Source organism: Zootoca vivipara, chromosome 9, assembly GCF_963506605.1.
Source record: "Zootoca vivipara chromosome 9, rZooViv1.1, whole genome shotgun sequence".
Taxonomy (NCBI): Eukaryota; Metazoa; Chordata; class Lepidosauria; order Squamata; family Lacertidae; genus Zootoca; species Zootoca vivipara.
In genome coordinates this window covers 2,213,122-2,231,727 of record NC_083284.1, presented here as the reverse complement: position 1 = coordinate 2,231,727, position 18,606 = coordinate 2,213,122, and the positions used below count along the sequence as shown (strand labels likewise).

Below are 18,606 nucleotides of genomic sequence, written 5' to 3'. Positions count from 1 at the left end.
ATTTTGCGTTTAAGTTTTTGGGGCTCTTTTTTGTTTTTGTGACTGTGTGGAATCCAGTTCAGCTACTGATTGATTGATTGTGGGACTGCAGTACATTGTTTATTGCTTTCATTTTATGGATCAATGGTTTCATTAGATAGTTACAGCAAAATACATGTTAAATTCCTGCTTTACGGGTTGTTTTTAAAAGTCTGGAGTAGATTAATCCATTTTGCATTACTTTCTATGGGAAAGTGCGCCTTGGTTTTGGGACGCTTTTTACAGTTGGAATGGACCCTGAAGGTCATCCAGTCCAACCCCCTGCAACGCAGGAGTCACAACTACATGGCAAATGGTCATCCAACCAGAGGCAGGTTTAGGGCAGAGTGGGCGGGTTCGCTGCACCGGGAGCTGGCACTGCAGAGGGCATGGTGACAATGATGCAGAACAGAGCACAAGAGGCGGGAGGGCAGCACCGAATTTTAGCGTCACACAAACTTTGAGAGCCCCAAGTCTGCTACTGCCCTGGTGCAACAGGAAGCAAGCTGGCTCCATCTTCCATGGAACAGCCCTTCAAATATCTGAAGGTGGCTATACTGCCAGCTGCCAGTCTCCTCTTTTCCAGGCTAAACACACCCAATTCCCTCAACTGTTCCTCAGCAGGCTTGGTTTCCAGAACAAGATGGTGAGGAGACTCTGAATACAATGGCTTTCAAAATGGGCCTGGTGACTTCTGCCCATGGCAAGACGTGGTCCTGGGGAGAATGACTGACTGGGTTCACTCCAGTGGCCCTGTGTGAGATGCCCGTGACAGCTGCATTTCATGGGGCCATTGCGCTGCTCTTGGCACATGAGAATGGGGCCTCAAGTGTTCCCACATTCCAGACGGAGGCGCTGATACAGGTCTTTGCTTTTTGCTTCCTTCCCACAGCCGGCCATCCACCACATCCCTGGCTTTGAGGTAAGACCCCCTTTCTTGGCTGCGATTCCCAGGAACTGCTGTGGGACTGGCTGCCTTTGCGATGCTGATGGCGAAGGGCCTGGCTATCGAATCTCTGGGCCTCTTCTGCCTGGTGGTCTATGGTGTGTCCTTGGGTTTGCATGAAGTGTGCACAGTCAAGGAAAGGAGGGTGTCTTCTTCAGCCCTCTTTGGACTGTGCCTGGTGAGCTCTTCCTTGAGAGAGACTGAGCAGGGCTTTAAGCTCTCCTTAGCAAGCAGCTGTTGCTTGAAGACGCATCCTGGACCCCCAGCCTAGGGATGGGGAAGCTCAGGAGCTGGGGGCAAAATGTGGCCTCTTGGCTTCTCTAAATGAACTTTTCCCGGTCCACAACCCTGTTTTGGACTACCTACAACTGCCGTTAGCCCCAGAATTACATGAGCATGCTGGCCAGAGCTGATGGGATTTGTAATCCTAACCCCTGGAGGGCACCAGGTTGGAGAAGCTGCCACCCTCCCTTTCCGAATGTCTAGCTGCACAGCTGTGCCCAGCAAGTCCCATCCGTTGATGCTCTCAGCGTCTTTAATTTATTTCTCAGTTAAAAATACATTTATATCCTCCACCTTGTTTGGATTTGAGAGCAGCATGCACCAATTCAGCTTCGAATCATCAGAGCTGGCCGACTGTCGCTTTTTGATTTTGCCAATGTGCTATAAGCAAGAGCTGCATGCCGTCCAGCCGTGGCTAGGGCGCGAAATGCCGTTTCTGATGCTGACAATTGCTTTTCGGATGTGTGCATAAAACACTGCCATTTCTGACCTTTTTCTGTCTCTGTCCTGAAATTGGGAAAACTCCACAGACCGAGCTGTCGACCGTCTTCGATGAGGTGAGGCTCTTTTGAGAACTTTCTCTCTTTCTCCTCCTGTCTCTCTTGGTGTGATCCAGGGAACTTGTCGCACGCAGTCCCCGTTGAAATGGGAGCTCCACCACAGCCCAGGGGCAGGTCCATCCATCTCACCTGTTCATCAGAGTGCGATGAACTAGGGGCAGCGGGCTCACCAGAGAGCCCAGCTGCCCCTAGCCAGGGTGGGACTATCTCACCTGAAGATCCTCCAGAGATGTCTAGGTGCTCCAAGGATCATCCCAGCCCACAGCAGAGGAGGAGTGAGCTGGGGGCTTCTCCACAAGGCGGACCATAGATCAAGTCTCTCTCAGACCCCCCCAGGCCATGTAGCTCAGTGTTGGGGCTCCCATCTCAAGCCCTGCGACAGAAGCTCTGCAGTGTAAGAAAGCAGACTTGGGTCTCACCCACATTTCCCCCGCTGCTTTCGCCCACGGCTTAGCACTGAATCGGAGGGCTGTTTGTTCCGAGTCAGGGGGACCAAGGGATTTTCCGAGGGACAGCGGTGGGGTGAAAGCAAATCCCCTCGGACTTGTGGCTAGAAAAGGAAACTGCTTGAACATGTGCTTTCTAGAAGTGTGACCAAGTCCTTTATTCAAGGTGTGTAATAATGCAGGAGCATTGTCCAAGGCTCAACTAGGAAATTTGAGATGAGCCTGAGACTGGATGAAAGTGCCCAAGATGTTCCAACGGAGGGGAATATGCCTCCTGTAAGCTTTTAAGGGCAAGACATGGCCCCCCCTTGCTCATGAGACCCTGCATGTGTGTGTTTGGAGCCGCAGGCAGGGGTCTTCTCTAGCTGACCAGCCTCCCTTCCCGGCTCTCCAGGCTTTGAGAGAGAGGGGGGGGGAACTTCTCAAACCCAACCTGGAGATCCCACCAATGGGATTGGACCCGAGATCTGTTTGCACGTGAAGCATGTGCTCTGAGTTACGGCCCATCCCACCTCTGCCTCTGCTTTCCACCTTCACTTTGGAAATAATACGGCTGATCTGCCTTCCAGGATGCTCTTAAGAACGGCTGCAAGCGCATGCATGGGGAGAGCTTGGGCTAGAAAAGCGTGTGGCTTCGTTAGATCTGCGCAGGGACCCTCCTCCCACTTCCATGGAGAGGAAAATTGGGGTTGGGCAATCTGGGGACAGGGAAGGATAACGGGGGACTTTGGGTTGAATGTGGAAGGTGCAGTCAAGCTTTAAAGAACGAGGGGATGCTGAGAACCTTTGAACTCCGCTCTGGCATGTTCCGGAGCATCCACGGAGAGCATGGATCCCTTGTGCTCTGGAAATGGGCCTGGAGATCATAGAATCATAGCATTGTAGTGTTGGAAGGGGCCCCAAGGTTCATCTCATCTGACCCCCTGCAGGGTTTTTTTTTGTCATGCCAATGAACCCCCTCTTCCAATGCAGAAAAAAAATCAAGTAGGCTCCCAAAATGTTCTGAGCAGCCCAAATTCTTCTTCCTCAGTGCAGGGACTGGAATGTTTTTGCCCAGGCAGCATCTCAAGCTGCAATTCCTGCATTGTCGGGGGCTGGACTAGAAGACCCTTGGGGGATCCCTTCCAACAATACAATTCTAAGATTCAGTAATTCAAGCATGCCCTTGGCTAGCAGTGAAGCTGTATCCCGGCCTTCATTCACTGCAAAAGGGGGGTCTCATCTCCCAAGGGACAACCCCCTTCCCCAGCTGCTGCAGCCGTGGGACCCTCCATGTAGGTTACAGAGAATCCTGGGGGTGCCTTTGATCTATGGGGCGTGTCTTATGTCTCAGGGCATTTGCTACGCTCACACGGGGCTCCCAACCTGCCTGTTGCCCCTCCGCATTGTTCGCTCCCATGAGCGGAGGGTGCACCCTAGAACAGATGCCCCTTTCTCAAAGATCAACAGTGGTGTGGGTGGTTTTTTCCCCCCTACTGGGGGTTCAAACCCAGCCATGAACACAATAAACATAAAAAAACCCAAAGGAAAAAACCAGTGATGCGCAGCCCGTCCATCAGGGATTTTAGCCTGCCTTTCCTGATTTTTCTCATGGAGGGACCCTAATAATAAGACTCTGGGGGACCCCACCACACCCTCCTGGAACACATTTCGAATGTTCTGGAGGTTGCCTCTGAGATCCTGGGCTACAGCTGCTTGAGATGCCAGACTTGGAAGGAGAAGCTCATTTCCTACACAGGAGTCTCCTGCAGATCCAGGCTGTGGCTTTCCCCTCTTTTAAAAGCTCTGGAGAAAGGGGAAATCTGGTAGCCCCCCCCCAATAGCACCAGGGCTCTGTTGGTCCAGCAGCTGCAGAGATGTGCAGGTGCACGAGGGTCCGTTGCGCTCCTTGCGCTGGTGATGTTCCTTATCTGATGTTCCTTGTCTGCTTTCTCTCCCCCTCCGCCTCGCCTCGCCTCGCCTCGCCTGGGACGGGCGCTTGACAGCTGTGCACCCACCTCTTCTATCAGGAAGGGCTTCTCCAATGGGTATCGCCATGTTTTGCTGACCCTCTCCTTTCCCACCACTCTCCGCTGGGCAACCCCCTTGGGGCCTGGGCAAATGAGCCAAAGAGCTTCAGAACATTCCTCCTGGAGGAAACGGGCTGCTACCAGACAGCCGTGGGGGCTAAGAGCAGAACCTCCGCAGGCAGGCGCACTGTATCTCAGATGCCAGGGGCCAAACACCAGAGGCTTCTGCCAGGCTGCTGTTGGAATGAGAGTCCTGGGCCAAAATGCCCCCTTCAGGGCAATTATTATCAGGTCTTCCCTGAAATTGACCTGGGTTTCTCCTTGATTTTTGGCCACATGTTTCCTCTTCTCGTTTCCTTAAATGTTGGAAGAAACCTCACCCTTCCCCCCCCCCACCTCACCCAAATCTGCAGAATAAATGTCTGAGGCTCTTTCTGCCGATTGCTCACGCTTCATAGGTGACTGCCTTAACCCTTTGCTACCCAGCCCTTCTAATTTCCCGCTCGACATCATGGGTCACGGAGTCCGTTTGGCAAGCGAGATTTTCGCAGACGTGGAAACCTTAATCTTTACAGCACCCCTGCAGGGGGGTTGCCATTGACCCCCCCTCCGTTTTTCTCAGAGCCAGAGGATATGCGAGGTTGGTATATTATTTGGCGGGGGTGGTGGTGCAGAGAGTTTTAACGGTGCCCTGTTGCAATTGCCTGGATGAACGGGTTTTTAAAAAACATGTTTAAAAATGCAGGCCCTTCCCATTCCTGAAATTTGGGATTCAATGCTGAATTTGGGGTCCGCCACTGCTTTTGTTTCCCATAAGTTGCCAAACAAGAGAGTCTGGCAGCCCAGCTCAGCCTGGCACCAGCACCTGGCATTTTCGGGAAACTGCTGGTGCCTCCCTGGGCCCTTCTTCAAATTATATTTCTCCCCCAATGCTCCTGTCAGTGCTGAGTCTGGGAGCTGCCATTTGGACGTCCCGCAATGGGGACTTAAAAGCAGTGGCTCCCGGAGCCAGCTGCTGGCAGCCATTGGGGTTCTGCTTACAGCTGCCGGCAGGTGCTGCAGAGACAGGATGGGGCCTGCAAGAGACCCCTTTGCTGGGGGGTAAATCCTGCCAGACCCCTTGATCTCTGAGCCACCATGGCAGCTTCCTATTGCTGGTGGGAGGTGGCAGAACTGGACTTGCTGCCTTGCTCTGTGCTGCAGCGCCCCCTCTGTGTGTGGCCAGAATGTGGTATTTCAGCTACTGGCTCATCAGGGATCAGGTGACTCCGTGTTCCTATCGAAGGGCAGACTCTGCCCTGGCTTCTCCAGCCTGGCTCAACTCTTTCTTGGACTGTCTTTCCTGCATGCCGGCTTGACCAGAAGCACTGACATTTCTCCTGCCTCACTTTCTACTTCTAAAGCAAATCTAAGCATTGGGGTGGGACTCAACCCCCCCCCCCCGGTAAGCTTCCCTTATGATGATAATGATGATGATTTTATTTAATTTTATTATTTATACCCCACCCACTCTGGGTGGTTTCTGACACATATCAAAACATAATATAACATAACATCAAACAGCAGGGGTCAGCAAACTTTTTCAGCAGGGGGCCGGTCCACTGTCCCTCAGACCTTGGGGGGGGGCGGCGGACTATATTTTGGAAAAAGAAAGAAAGAACGAATTCCAATGCCCCACAAATAACCCAGAGATGCATTTTAAATAAAAGCACACTTTCTACTCATGTAAAAACACACTGATTCCTGGACACTGGATTCCTGATTCCGTCCGCGGGCCGGATTTACAAGACGATTGGGCCGCATCCGGCCCCCGGGCCTTACTTTGCCTCCCCATGAAATAGAAAAAGTTGCAATAACTTTAAAATAAGCTGCTTCTATCAAACAAAGCAATATTCAAGAAGCCATCAAATCTAATAGCAAACAGTAACATTAAACATCAGCAAATAATAAAGAGTTTACACTTATCAACCACAATAAAGAATTACCAATCTATAATCAATTAAAAAATAACAGCAAATCACAATGCATACATTTAACAGTGGTTGGCATCTAGCTCAAGGTCTCCCAGCTAACCGACAGCTAATCAATACCCAACATCTAATCAATACCCAAGTAGGTTGGGTCTTGCGTACCAAAGATGCAGATGATGTCACAGGAACAAAGGAGACAGTCTAGACCAGTCTTGTCTACACTGGCTGGGAGCAGGGTTTAGGCAGGCAATTAAAAGTTGAAAGAGAAGATGCCTGCCGAATCTCCAGTGGCAGAGAGTTCCACAGGACCAGGCCAATGACACTAAAGGCTCGGCTTCTCGTTGTGATCAAACGAGCCTCGCCAACTTGAGGAACAGCCAATGGCGCTCCTGGAGAAGATATCAGGGATCAAGGTGGGATATTAGGGCTCAGGCAAAGTAGTTCAGGGATTTGTAAATTTATGTAAGGACCTTGAGCCTGACTTGGGAGTAAGTGGGCAGCCAGTGGCAGCTAAGAATGGTGCCACAGGTTCTCGGCCAGATGCTCCCATCCGTGATCTGGCCGCTGCAGCAGCTGGAGCTTCTGCACCAGGGCCAAGGGCAGCCCCAGCCAGAATGCATCACAGTCGTCCAGCTGAAGGCATTGAACGGTGGCACGGCCAAGCTTGCAGCCGTTGGCAGAACTGTAGCCTGGCTTGGAGAAGACAGGGTCCCTCTACTCACCCCACCCCCTATATCCTCCCGGTTTGCTCCTGGGGCTCCCCACCGGGAGAGACACCCGTGGCTCCAATTTCCCCCCGAGTGGACCTGGCAGAGCCACGGCTCCCGACAAGCTGTTTTGATTTGGCAGCTCCTGGCAACCGCCAAGGAAAATTGCGAGCCGACGTCGGAGCGTCTCTGGCAGGCCACCGCCCGGAATCCCTCTCCGTAGCCTTATGAAGGCGCACATATAGGGATCTATAAATAAATTCGGCCTGATCCGATGTTTGAAATGTATCTGCCTCCTTAATTTAATGCAATAATACTTTCGCCTGGAAAGAGTGACTGGCTCCTAAATTGCTTCCAACTGTTGCCTTTGGTTCGGGGGGCGCCTGGTCCCCCCTCCCCAGACCCTGAGGGTTTTCCATTTCCTCCAGTGACTCCCAGACTCGAAAAGATCACGATTAGGAAGAACCTTTGGAACTTTCCTTTAAAACTAGGGTGAATGCAGAGCAGGAAGGAAGACACTGAAACTCTAATGAGTATTATTATTATTATTATTATTATTATTATTATTATTCACACCCTTCAACCTTGTAACCATAAAAATAAAATCCTAGGCCAACCCCAACAACTCTTGCCATCAAAGGAACACAAATGAACAGCAAAGAACTTACACAACCGACGCTGACAACCCCCCCCACATTAAGTAAAATAGAAACATTGTCACATGACCCCCCACCCCTCACACCCTTCCCCTATCTACCGCTCTTCCCCTTTTCCTCCCCAATGTCTCAACAATTGAAACTGATCTGTAAAAATGTTATGAGAGACATTGCACACATCTTTGTAAACTGAGAAAACCTTTAATAAAAAATTAAAAAAAACAAAACAAAACAGAGATCTCAAGGGTCTCGGACCAGGTCAAAGATGTGCACCTTCCGCATCCTGTTCAATGAAGGTGCCAGGTGCACAGCTTAGGAGCCACCACAGATAAGATTCTCTCCCATGAGCCCCCTTCCCTGGCAGATGGTCATCCAAGCTCTGCATAAAAACCTCCAAGGAAGGAGAGTCTGCGACCTCCCGATGGAGACCGTTCTAGCACCAGGTTGCGAAAGGTGGAGCTGAAGTGAGGAGCGTGCAGCAGAGAATTATAGAACTGTAGCGTTGGATTGGGTGCCCCAAAGGCCATCCAGCCCAACCCTCTGCAATGTGGGACCCAGCTCCCAATTGAAATCCTTGTGTGTCAGTTGTGTTTCCTTGCTGCGTGAAGGAAGCCGAACGAATGGTGCTTCTGACCACCTTCTTCTTCTTCTTCTTCTTCTTCTTCTTCTTCTTCTTCTTCTTCTTCTTCTTCTTCTTCTTCTTCCTCTTCCTCTTCCTCTTCCTCTTCCTCTTCCTCCTCCTGTTCTTCTTCTTCTTCTTCTTCTTCTTCTTCTTCTTCTTCTTCTTCTTCTTCTTCTTCTTCCTCTTCCTCTTCCTCTTCCTCTTCCTCTTCCTCTTCCTCTTCCTCTTCCTCTTCCTCTTCCCCTCCCTTCCCCCTCCCTCCCTCCCCTTTTTTTGAAAGTATTTTTTATTTGATTTTACAATTAAAGTTATAACAATACCAAATAAGTATCAACGCTTAGAGATTTCTCTGAGTCTCTAGACTCCTCCATCCCCTCCTCGGGTCTTATTGTCAACATTGTCAACTGCATATTATTTCATAATCCATATTTTAAATCTGTCCATATTGCCCATAATACTTGTTACATTACAAGTGTTATTAGAATCCTGCTCATGTTTTCATCTGCTTGCAGTGGTCTCCCAGCTTGGTTTGCTATTCCTCTCTGGACAGGACTTCATCTTCTTTCCATCTCTGGGCTAGTAACATCCGTGTGGCTGTTGTTGCATACATAAAAAAGCCTTTTCTGATCCTTTGGAATATTGGCACCTACAATTCCTAATAAAAAAAAACTTCTGGTTTTTAAATAAAAGTTAATTTTTTATTTTTTTAAAAAATAAATCTTTATGATTTCTTTAAAAACCAAGATACAAATATGAATATCAATCACTCTCCAATCATAATAAAAAGTATACAAAAATTATAAGGCAATATGTATTGCCTTAAATAAAAGTTATTTTAAACATTTTTTATTTCATTATATATCATTTCCCAGAATGCTTTTATTACTTTACACAACCACCACATACGATAAAAGGTACCTTCTTTTTCTTTACATTTCCAGCAGATATTTGTACTTGGCTTATAAATTTTTGCTAACTTACTAGGAGTCAGATACCACCTGTACATAATTTTCATATAGTTTTCTTTCAGCATACAAAATGCTGTGAATTTCAAATTGGTTTTCCATAACCTTTCCCGATCTGAAAGTTGAATATTGTGCCCCAAATCCCTCGCCCAGTCTATCATTGCGGATTCAACCTGACTTCTTTCCCTTTCTGTTCCAGTCTGAAGATTCGGACCTGCCGTACCCTCCTCCCCAGAGAGAGCCCAACATCTTCATGGTCCCTCAGGGGATCAAGCCCGTCCTTCAGCGTACAGCCATTGAGGTGGGTGCCGGAGGCCGCGTGAGCCGTGCCTGGGGGGCCACAAACAATCCTCCGGGAGAGAGAAACTTTCATTTGATATGATCAGGTGCAATGCATTGGTTCTGACAATACGATGTCAATTTTTCAGGGGTTGGTATATAATGAGATAAAAAAAATTCTAAAATACACATTCCCGAAAAAGCCGGAGTTATTTCTGTTATGTTTAATAGGGAATGAAATCAAAAAGGAAGATGTAAAAATATTTATGTATGCCACCACTGCGGCCAGGATACTATTAGCACAAAGGTGGAAAACACCAGAAATCCCATCAATAGAAGAATGGAGAGTTAAACTGATTGAATATATAGAATTGGCCATGTTGACTGGTAGGATAAGGGAACAAAAAGATCAAAAGACTCACAAGGATTGGAGTAAATTTCTGGAATATCTCAAAAGGCATTGTAAAATGGTAAAAGCACTTACAGGATTGACGTAACATCTACTACTGTAAAAATAATGTATGCATAGAAGAAATGATGGTATATGGAGATATTGTATGGAAGGGAAAAAGCACATTAATTAACAAACAAAACCAAAACGAAAGCACAGGGGAAGTCAAGTTCGGCAGAACGGACTTATTGGATTGCCTATCTTGTATTTGTAACTTGGGGATACAGTTTATGTTATGTTTGTTTATGTTTAAGTTGATGTAAGAGAAAATAATAAAAATTATTGGGAAATTTTTTTTTTGAGGGGTCGGTGACTAGCAGCCATGTTCCCCTTACTGAGAAGTTTAACCCTTTCCCCCTCTTTGCTTTGAGGGGGGTCTCCTGCCCGCACAATATGGGGCTCTGCTTTATCCCTAGTCAGACCATTCATCTGTCCAGCTTAGCTTGGTCCTCACTGACCAAGTGGCTCTCTAGGGCATGTACCCAGCCCACCCTGGAGGTGCTGTTTGGAATTTGAACCTGGGACCTTCTGCATCAAAAGCAGGTCCTCTCTGGCTGAGCTATGGCCCTTCCCCAACAACCCAGCGGGATGCAGCGGTTAGAGCGTCAGGCCTGGGTTCCCATCCCTACTTGGCCATGAAGCTGACTGTCACTTTAGGCTGGTCACTGCTTCTCAGCCTACCTCGCAGGGTGGTTGTGGGTAGATTAAATGAATTGAAGGGAGAGCCATTCCGCCACCTTGAGATCCTTGGAGAAAGTGGTGGGACGTCGTGAAAGCAATAATAAATTGATTTGGCCACGTGGAGACATCACGTCAAAGGAGTTTCTCTTTTTCTCAAAGATTTCCTCGCTCTTCTAAGACATATTTGGGTCTCATTTCCGTTTTGATAATAATTTCTATTAGTTTTCATTTACAATAATGCAATCATAGCCTCATTACTGTATAACAACGCCAAATTACAATACAATTACCAATGCCAATCATTTAGATACCAAATTATACAATTTAGGTGCCCCCCCCCGTGGGCTAGAATTGATGGTTTGATGATTTACTTTATTTCTGCGTTCCAAAATCTTATTCATTTCAATGGCACTCCAGTCAAAATAACAATCCCTTATGCAACAACTGCAATTTTAACGACTTCCGTTCGTATTGACACATTAAATGATTTATAAATCTACAGGTGAAGCATTCAAACTGTACCCTTGTTCTTCCTGTGTGTGGCAGTTTCTTCCTGTCCTTATAAAATAGTCTGTCTATCTTTCCCAGTTGCTGCTGCTCTCCATCATTTCTTGGGCGGAGCTGATATCCCACTGTTGTTTCAGAAGTTCTCCATTGCTCTGTCCAGTGTGTCATTGTTTTGCAACTTTAGCAGCAGCTGCAAAAATCGCATTGTCCCAATAAATATTCTGTTTTCACTATTTTTCTCTCAGCCTGGGAAGGAGAGTGATCTGTTGAGCTTCAAATAACTCAGTAATGAACCTTACCTAGGCAAGCTCGCAGATTCCTTTCATCCCTCCGTTCAGCCGAAGATAAGCGCTTATACTTCTTTCCTTTTGTCCATCCTGACTTCAGATATTGGCATGGGGGCTCCGGAACCTGAAAAGCTACCAGCTGGCCAGTGTGACGTCTCCCAGTCTCCTGGTGGAGTGTGGAGAGAAGATGGTTCAGTCGTGCGTCATCAAGAACCTCAAGAAGAACCCCAACTTTGACATCTCTGTCCTTTTCATGGAAGTGGTGAGAGGCCGTCGTTCCTGCTTCATCTTGGCTCTGCATGCTCATCGAGCTTTTCTCTTGCCATTCTTGGCTGGAGAGTCACCTTTGCTCTTTGAATCGTACAATCAAAGAGTCAGAAGGGACCCTGAGAATCATCTAGTCCAACCCCCTCTTCCATCTTTATGGTATTGTCGATAATAACATTGCGCCGCTTGAAGTAATCGGATGCATAAAAGCTGATTCCTTTTGGAATAAAAATGGTCCAGACCCAGAACTATGCTTCAAAGCTTTACTAACTAGAACTCCTTCAAAACAGGTACAAATCAATCTATGACACATCCAAGCAATTCCAAAAGGCTTATGCTTATCCAAGCATAGGTTCTTTTTCTTCAATATATAAAATATTTACGATCAGAGCAAAATTCAAAGCTCTGTCTCTCCCATAGGTTCATTAGCCTGCATCTAGCCTAAAGCTATGCATTTCCTGGGGAGGCTCATTCTTATGACACAAGTAAATTGCATCTGGGAACAAAAGACAAAGGTACCTCCCCTTCAAAATGGCAATTTGCAATTGAATACCTTGATCATGTAATCTAAGGTTAGACACTCTTGTGTAAGCGAGCAGAGAACAGCAGTAGTTAACTGGTTGGAGCTCAGAGAGCTCCAGAATGCTTCAAAGGAAATTTCCAATGGTAACCCTTTCAGAAATATACCTAAGGCATTCTCCATTTCAGTGTGCAATTCAACAATTATACTTAACATATACCAATGGGGAGAAGTCCACCCTCCCTCCCTCTTTCTCCTCTTCCTCTGCTTCCTCCCTCTCTTTCTTTGCCTTGCTGTGCTATTTCTGCTTCTTGTTTCAGAACTTGCCAAGGGAAGATCTGTACTGTCCCCCCATCATCATCAAAGTGATTGACAACAGGCCCTTTGGCCGGAGGCCGGTGGTGGGGCAGTGCACCATCCGCTCTCTGGAAGCATTTTTCTGCGACCCCTACAAGGAGGAGGCCGTGTTCCCTGAAATGCATGGAGGTATGGCAAACCAGGGGAGGTCACGCTGGCATTTGATTCCTTATTCACAGAGAGAGACGTGACACGGTTGGTTAACGGTGCTTGGTTAACGGTGTTGCTCTAAACAAACTCCTCCCCCCTTTTGCCCTCAGTTGTCACAATCTCCACCCCTTAAGATGCAGTGGCTGGGCAAGGTCCTTTTTGCCTATTTGCTTTCTGTTCTAGCACTTTCGCTGTCCTCCGAGTCCTAGGAGGGGGGTGGGTCTGGAGTGCTTTCTAAAGATAACGTGTCAGTCAGTTATCCTGGCTCTGATGCTTCCCCCCTTTCTTCTTCCATAATCTCCCAGTTTTGTCCCTCTTCTGACTCAGAGTCATGACCTTCTGCAAACCACCATTGTAATTCTATACTGTCCTCCTCGGGAAGGTTCAGGAAGAGGGGGAGGTGGTCTCCACCATTCCCCCTCTGATGTACAGTCCCTGGCACTCAGTGTTGTCTACACTGGCTGACGGTGGTCCCCCAGGTCCCCCAAGCAGAGGTCTCTCCCAGTCCTACCTAGAGATACTGCCAGGCATTGAACATGGCACCTTCTGCAAGTGCTCTCCCACTGAGCTATGGCCTCATTGTCTCCCTGGTGCATGGAATACCCACAGATGAGGTCCTCCTCCCTTCCCACCCAGCAACCTTTTAGTTGTCCTCAAGAGGTCTTCTTTAATCCAGAGGCACGCTTTGGCTTTCTAATGGTCTTTATAGGGTGATGAGGGCAACCATTCTGGTGGATCCGTCCACCGTGAACCTGCCTTGTGAATTAAGCAATGTACTGCATGGCTGAAGATCTTGCTGAAGAAGACTTCCAAGGCTGGTTTGGCAAATCTACAGAAAACTCGCCTGGGTGGCTTTAGAAGAGGATTGGACCAATTCCTAGAGGAGGAGAGGAGAATGGATGGCTCCTAGCCAGCATGGCTCTGCTCTGCTTCCTGTCAGGAGTATGGGCAGGAGTCAGGCTCTGGGGCCTGTAGTGCTTTGCAGGATTGGGGCCTGCCTCAGCTTGTGCTGGAGAGGCAAGGAGTAACCATTCAGGTGAGACCACTTGATATCTCACTGCACCTGGTGGCAGGAGCTGGGAGGGATAAAAGCTCAGCATTTCCCTTCAGCTCTTTGCCACAGCAACGCTATCCCTGCCTGGTTGCATCTGGCCTCTTGCTCCTTGGACCCTTGCCTTGCCGACGCCTTGATCCTTGACCCTTGGACCTCTGCCTTGCCGACGCCTTGCTCCTTGACTCCCAGACCTTCGCCTCTGCCTTGCTCCTTGACCCTGCGACTGCCTGCTGCGGGACCCTCAGCCCTGCACCTGTTCCTGCTTCTACACCACCATCTTGCCTCTGGTCCTGACGCCCTCAGCCAGGGCTTCAACCACCCGCCGACCGGACCGTGATACTTCCACAGTCTGCGGCAGCAATGTTTCTACATCCCAGTTGCTGGAAACTGCAGAAGGGGAGAGTTGCTCTTGTGCTCAAATCCTGCTTGTGGGTTCCTCATAATTGGCATCTTGGTTGGCCACTGTGGGAACAGGATGCCGGGCTAGATGAGCCATTGGCCTGATCCTGCAGGCTATTCTTAGGTTCTTATGTCTTTAAAAGAGTCCCCTGACCTGGGAAAGAGGAGAATGGGCTGGTTGTGATTTGCACACGATTCGAGTCCTGACTCCCCGCACTCAGCAAATCTCATTTATTTTGTATTTCAGATGACGTGAGCCTCACTCCAAGAGATGATGTCCTCATTGATATTGATGACAAAGAACCTCTCATTCCAGTCCAGGTAAGAAAGGGGAAAACTAAGGCTAACCTTTCCATTTCCTAGCTCAGAATACAAGCTGGAATTGCGAAGGGATGCTTGGATCCAGAGCACCCAAATCACATTTTTCATCAAATGAAACAGCAGCAACCCCTAAGATGTTGCTAACTAGGAGCAGTGGAGGTTGGGGTCCTGTCCCCCTGCTACCCCTCATCTGAGATTTCTGATTCAGGGTGTGGGCATGGCTGGACCCCGAGAGAGACGTGTTGCCTACAAGTGAAAAGGTTGCCGGGGTGAGTCCAGCTCAGTGAGAGCCCTTGGGTGCCAATCTCCCTCTCTCAGCCTAGCCTACTTCATATTTTCATGATTTTTAAAATGAAAATGAGGAGGGAAGGACCAGGTGTGCTGGCCTTGAGCTCATTTGGTGGAGGGCAAATAAGGACTATGAACGTTGGTGGGCAAATAAGGAGATTCTGGGATGAGTGAGGAAAGCAGATTAAGTACACACAGCCATAAAATATTGTAGATAAAAAACCCCACAGAGATGTGGGGGAAAGGCATTGGGCCCCTAGAATTAAATGCGGAGGGAAAGCCTTTAAGGCATTTCCAGTTGTCGACCTACAAGATAGAGGACTCCGCTGGGCATGTATCCCTTGCCCTGATAAGGGACCAGGGTGGTCCGTCAGCTGGGATGGCTTCTCCGGTTCGTTCCTCCTCTTGGGTCAAAACTGACCTCCCTGATTCAGGGAGAAGTAAAGATTCAGGGATTTCCCTCGAGGGGGCACCCCAAGTCCCCCACCCTCCTTTTCTCTTTTTCCTCTTCCCGAATGATATAGGGCAGGCATGCCACAAACTCCCAAGAGATTGTGATCTACTCCCAGTGTAAAGAAAACTGGCAGTGATCTACCCATTGTCATTGGAGGGAGGAGGAGCGTGCGTAGGGTGGGTGGATTGCCCAGTTGTAGAGCTTTTTTTTTTAGGAGGGAAGTGCCCAGAGTTGTTGAACTTTTTGGGGGGAGGATTGCAGAGTTTTTTAAGCCTTCTCCCCATAAATTTTTGTACACGGTAAGGATCCCACGATCTACCAGGATCAGCCAGGGATCTGCCGGTAGATCGTGATCTACTCGTTGGACATCCCTGATATAGGAGCTACCATAATGGCTGAGTTCAGCTGGGGTTTCAGGCAGGATCTCTTTCCTAGGGAAATGCCGACCTACCTGGAGATGCCAGGAATTGAATTGAGCCAGTGTGGTATAGTGATTAGCGAGACTAGAACCTGCGAGACCGAGGTTCGAATCAGCAATGGGTGACCTGGAGCCAGTCACTGTCTTCCTATGACTCCAGCTTACTCTTCCACCCAATGCCTTTCCTTAGAGTCTTTATCAAGGCCTGGACCACCCTCGTGCCTCACCTGGGCACCCAGAGGCCAACCTCTATGTGTGGCCACCTTCATCCAAGCAAGCCCCGTCCAATCTCCAGAGCATTCTTGCTTGCCTCGAGAGACGCTGCTTCATTGCGAATGGGGACGAGAGGACCACGGGACATCCTCAGATGCTGGATCAGTTAGGAGTGGCTTTGAACACTGCTCAGGACAGGATGTTCCTGTCCCAGGACAGTCAGTAAGAGGTCAAGGATCAGGCTCTCCAAGTGCTTCTTTTGGAGTGCAGATACCTCACGCCGTTGTCAGAGTTCCTGGGAACACTCACATCTTGCCAGGAAACTCCTTTTCATGCCAGGTCTCTCCAAGGGCTCCTCCTTCCCTTTTAGCTGGACACAACATCAGCAACAGGAAGCCCTGTTCCCTTTCTCTCACCACCCCAGTCAGGGACAGCTTGTGTCGGTTCCTTGCCTGTCGTGACCCCGGAGTCCAGCAGTGCTCAAGACAGAGTCAGAGAGCCTGCAGAGTCATCTGGCTAAACATTCGGATGAACCTTCTGCTGGCAAGAGCTGCTTGAGGCAGGCATGGACCTCCTTTGGAGTCTCCTTCCTTGGAGGTTTCTAAGCAGAGGTTGGATGGCCACCTGTCATGGAAGCTTCAGTTGAGATTCCTGCATTGCCGGGTGTTGGACTAGATGGCCCTTGGTGGACCCTTCCAATGCTACAGTTGTGTGATTCGAAGAAGTGAGATGGGATTCCTGACTCTGACTCTGATGCTGGTGACCAGGACCCCCCACTAAATCAAGCGCTGATGGGCACCCCCTGGAACCAATTCAACAGCACGTGGTCCATAAAGCTTCAGCTGCGACCAACATGGGTGTCTTCTCCTGGATCCCTAACCTACCTCCTGATGCATCAGGGAGTGCACCAGATTGGAGGTTAGCGGGCGCAGAAGGTCAGGCACATGGCCTTCAAGAGGCTCCGTTCCTTCAAAAGTGGGGTGGGCCACTGGCCTTGTCCAGCAGGCTCTGTTCTTAGGGAGCCTTAGAGAGAGGGACTGGAAGCAGAGACTGAAAAGGCCACCTCCAACCCTTCTCAGAGCAGGTTGCTGATCAGGAGCTCTCCATGGTGCTGTCTTGCCCTATGGGCTACATCGCCAGGCCAGAGATGGGCATAACCAGTGCCTGGCAGGCTGGCTCAGATGATGCTTTGGGATGTCTCCCATGACTGAGGAAGGTCTGCTGTGTTGAGGGGCTCACTCTGAAGAATGTGTTGATGTGAGGGTTCTTGGACGGTCAGCAAGTGCACAGCAACATGACTCAGGAAATGGAAGTAGAGAAGAAAATGACCAGGTCAAAGGTAGAGTTGGGAAATAAGGAAGGAAGAGGGTGAGATGACAGAGGTAGCCCTGAGATACCCCAGACCTGGACCTTTTAGGCTTCAAAGACCAGCACTTCAAACAAACAAACAAATGTGATGTCATGTCGATGAAGGGCTTCACTTTTGGGGCAAATCATGGTCTCTCCGGGACCAGATCGGTTCCATCTGGTGGATGGGAAGAGAGTAATTCAAGCTGAGCTCTGCCTAAGCAGTTCTCCACATGCAATGCCATATCCCGGCACATGGAAGCTGCCAACGTGGCCTTTATTACGTGGAAATTGCCTATGACTTCATCCCTGTCCATTCGTGGGGAAACAAACAATCCCTTCTCCCCTCCTTCAGCAGCCCTTTCATCAGGCAGCCAGAAAGGGGGTATGTGCAACTGGCGCCCTTTTACTTTGAAGTGGAGGGGTCCTCTCCCGCATTCCTCTGGGGTTCTGCCCGGTATTATAACTGAGAAGAGGGTGAGCGACTGGGGTCTGGCAAGCCTCTTGGGACTCCACTGTGGCTTCCTTTGAAGTGGCATCTCTCCCCCCGTCTCCGTTAAGAGGACCATAACCTACGAGACTTAAGTGGAGGCTGATCAGATCCTTCTGTGGCAAGTCACAACCCAGTTCTCTTTCCAACAGGCAGTTCTCTAGGAGTTTTTTTTCCTGCCGCGTCGCCTTTGAACGTCAGAAGATTCAGGAGGTGCAAAAGGAAGGACTTAGAATTGTAGGGTTGGGAGGGGCCCCAAGGGTCCTCTAGTCCAACCCCCTGCAATGCAGGAATCTCAGCTAAAGCATCCATGGAAGATGGCCACCCAACCTCTGCTTTGAAACCTCCAGCAAAGGAGAACCCACCACCTTCTGACCGTTCCGCTGCCAGGTGGCTCTCGCCTTCAGAAAGGGCTTCATAAAATATAGTTGCCATTTCCTTTCTGGCAATTTGAATCCTCAGTGTCTGGTGCAACTATGGGAATTGCTTCCAGAAGAGTCTGTGATGGTCACCAACTTGGATGGCTTTCAAAGATGATCAGACACATTGCATTGTTGCAATGGGGTCCTGTTGGTGGGCTTCCATGGGCAGCTGGTTGGCCACTGCGAGAACAGAAAGCTGGGGCAGGTGGACTTGTATTGCTCACTTTGTCTCAGCACAGAGGTTTAGACAGACTTCAGGTGGTGTTTTGGGTTGCTGAACAAGGTTAACTGTTTGGTGGATTTGTAGCTGGTTGACTGACCGAACCCAAAGTGGACTCATTAATGGTTCCTCATCATCCTAGAAAAAAGTGACAAGTGGGTTGCTGCAGGTTCTGTCCTGGGCAAGGTGTTGTTCAACGTCTTTATAAACGACTTGGGTGAAGGAATTGAGGGGGTGCTCATCAAATTAGCAGATGACACCAAACTGGGAAGGGTAGCTAGTGGCACAGAAGACAGAATT

At 49.0% G+C, this 18,606-nt stretch overlaps 1 protein-coding gene across 9 annotated transcripts in view; it reads left to right on the top strand.

Annotated features, from left to right (window-relative positions):
* DYSF (dysferlin) overlaps nt 1-18,606 on the top strand; it is a 178,204-nt gene that overhangs the window by 111,307 nt on the left and 48,291 nt on the right. For 8 of the 9 annotated variants that reach the window (XM_060278298.1, XM_060278292.1, XM_060278300.1 and 5 more), the window contains 6 exons: nt 911-940; nt 1,777-1,803; nt 9,381-9,482; nt 11,487-11,648; nt 12,494-12,659; nt 14,381-14,454. In XM_060278298.1, coding sequence (XP_060134281.1) covers nt 911-940; nt 1,777-1,803; nt 9,381-9,482; nt 11,487-11,648; nt 12,494-12,659; nt 14,381-14,454 — 561 coding nt within the window. Of the gene's footprint in view, nt 1-910; nt 941-1,776; nt 1,804-4,237; nt 4,280-9,380; nt 9,483-11,486; nt 11,649-12,493; nt 12,660-14,380; nt 14,455-18,606 lie in introns of all 9 variants that reach the window. The other variant, XM_060278297.1, reaches the window with a different exon arrangement.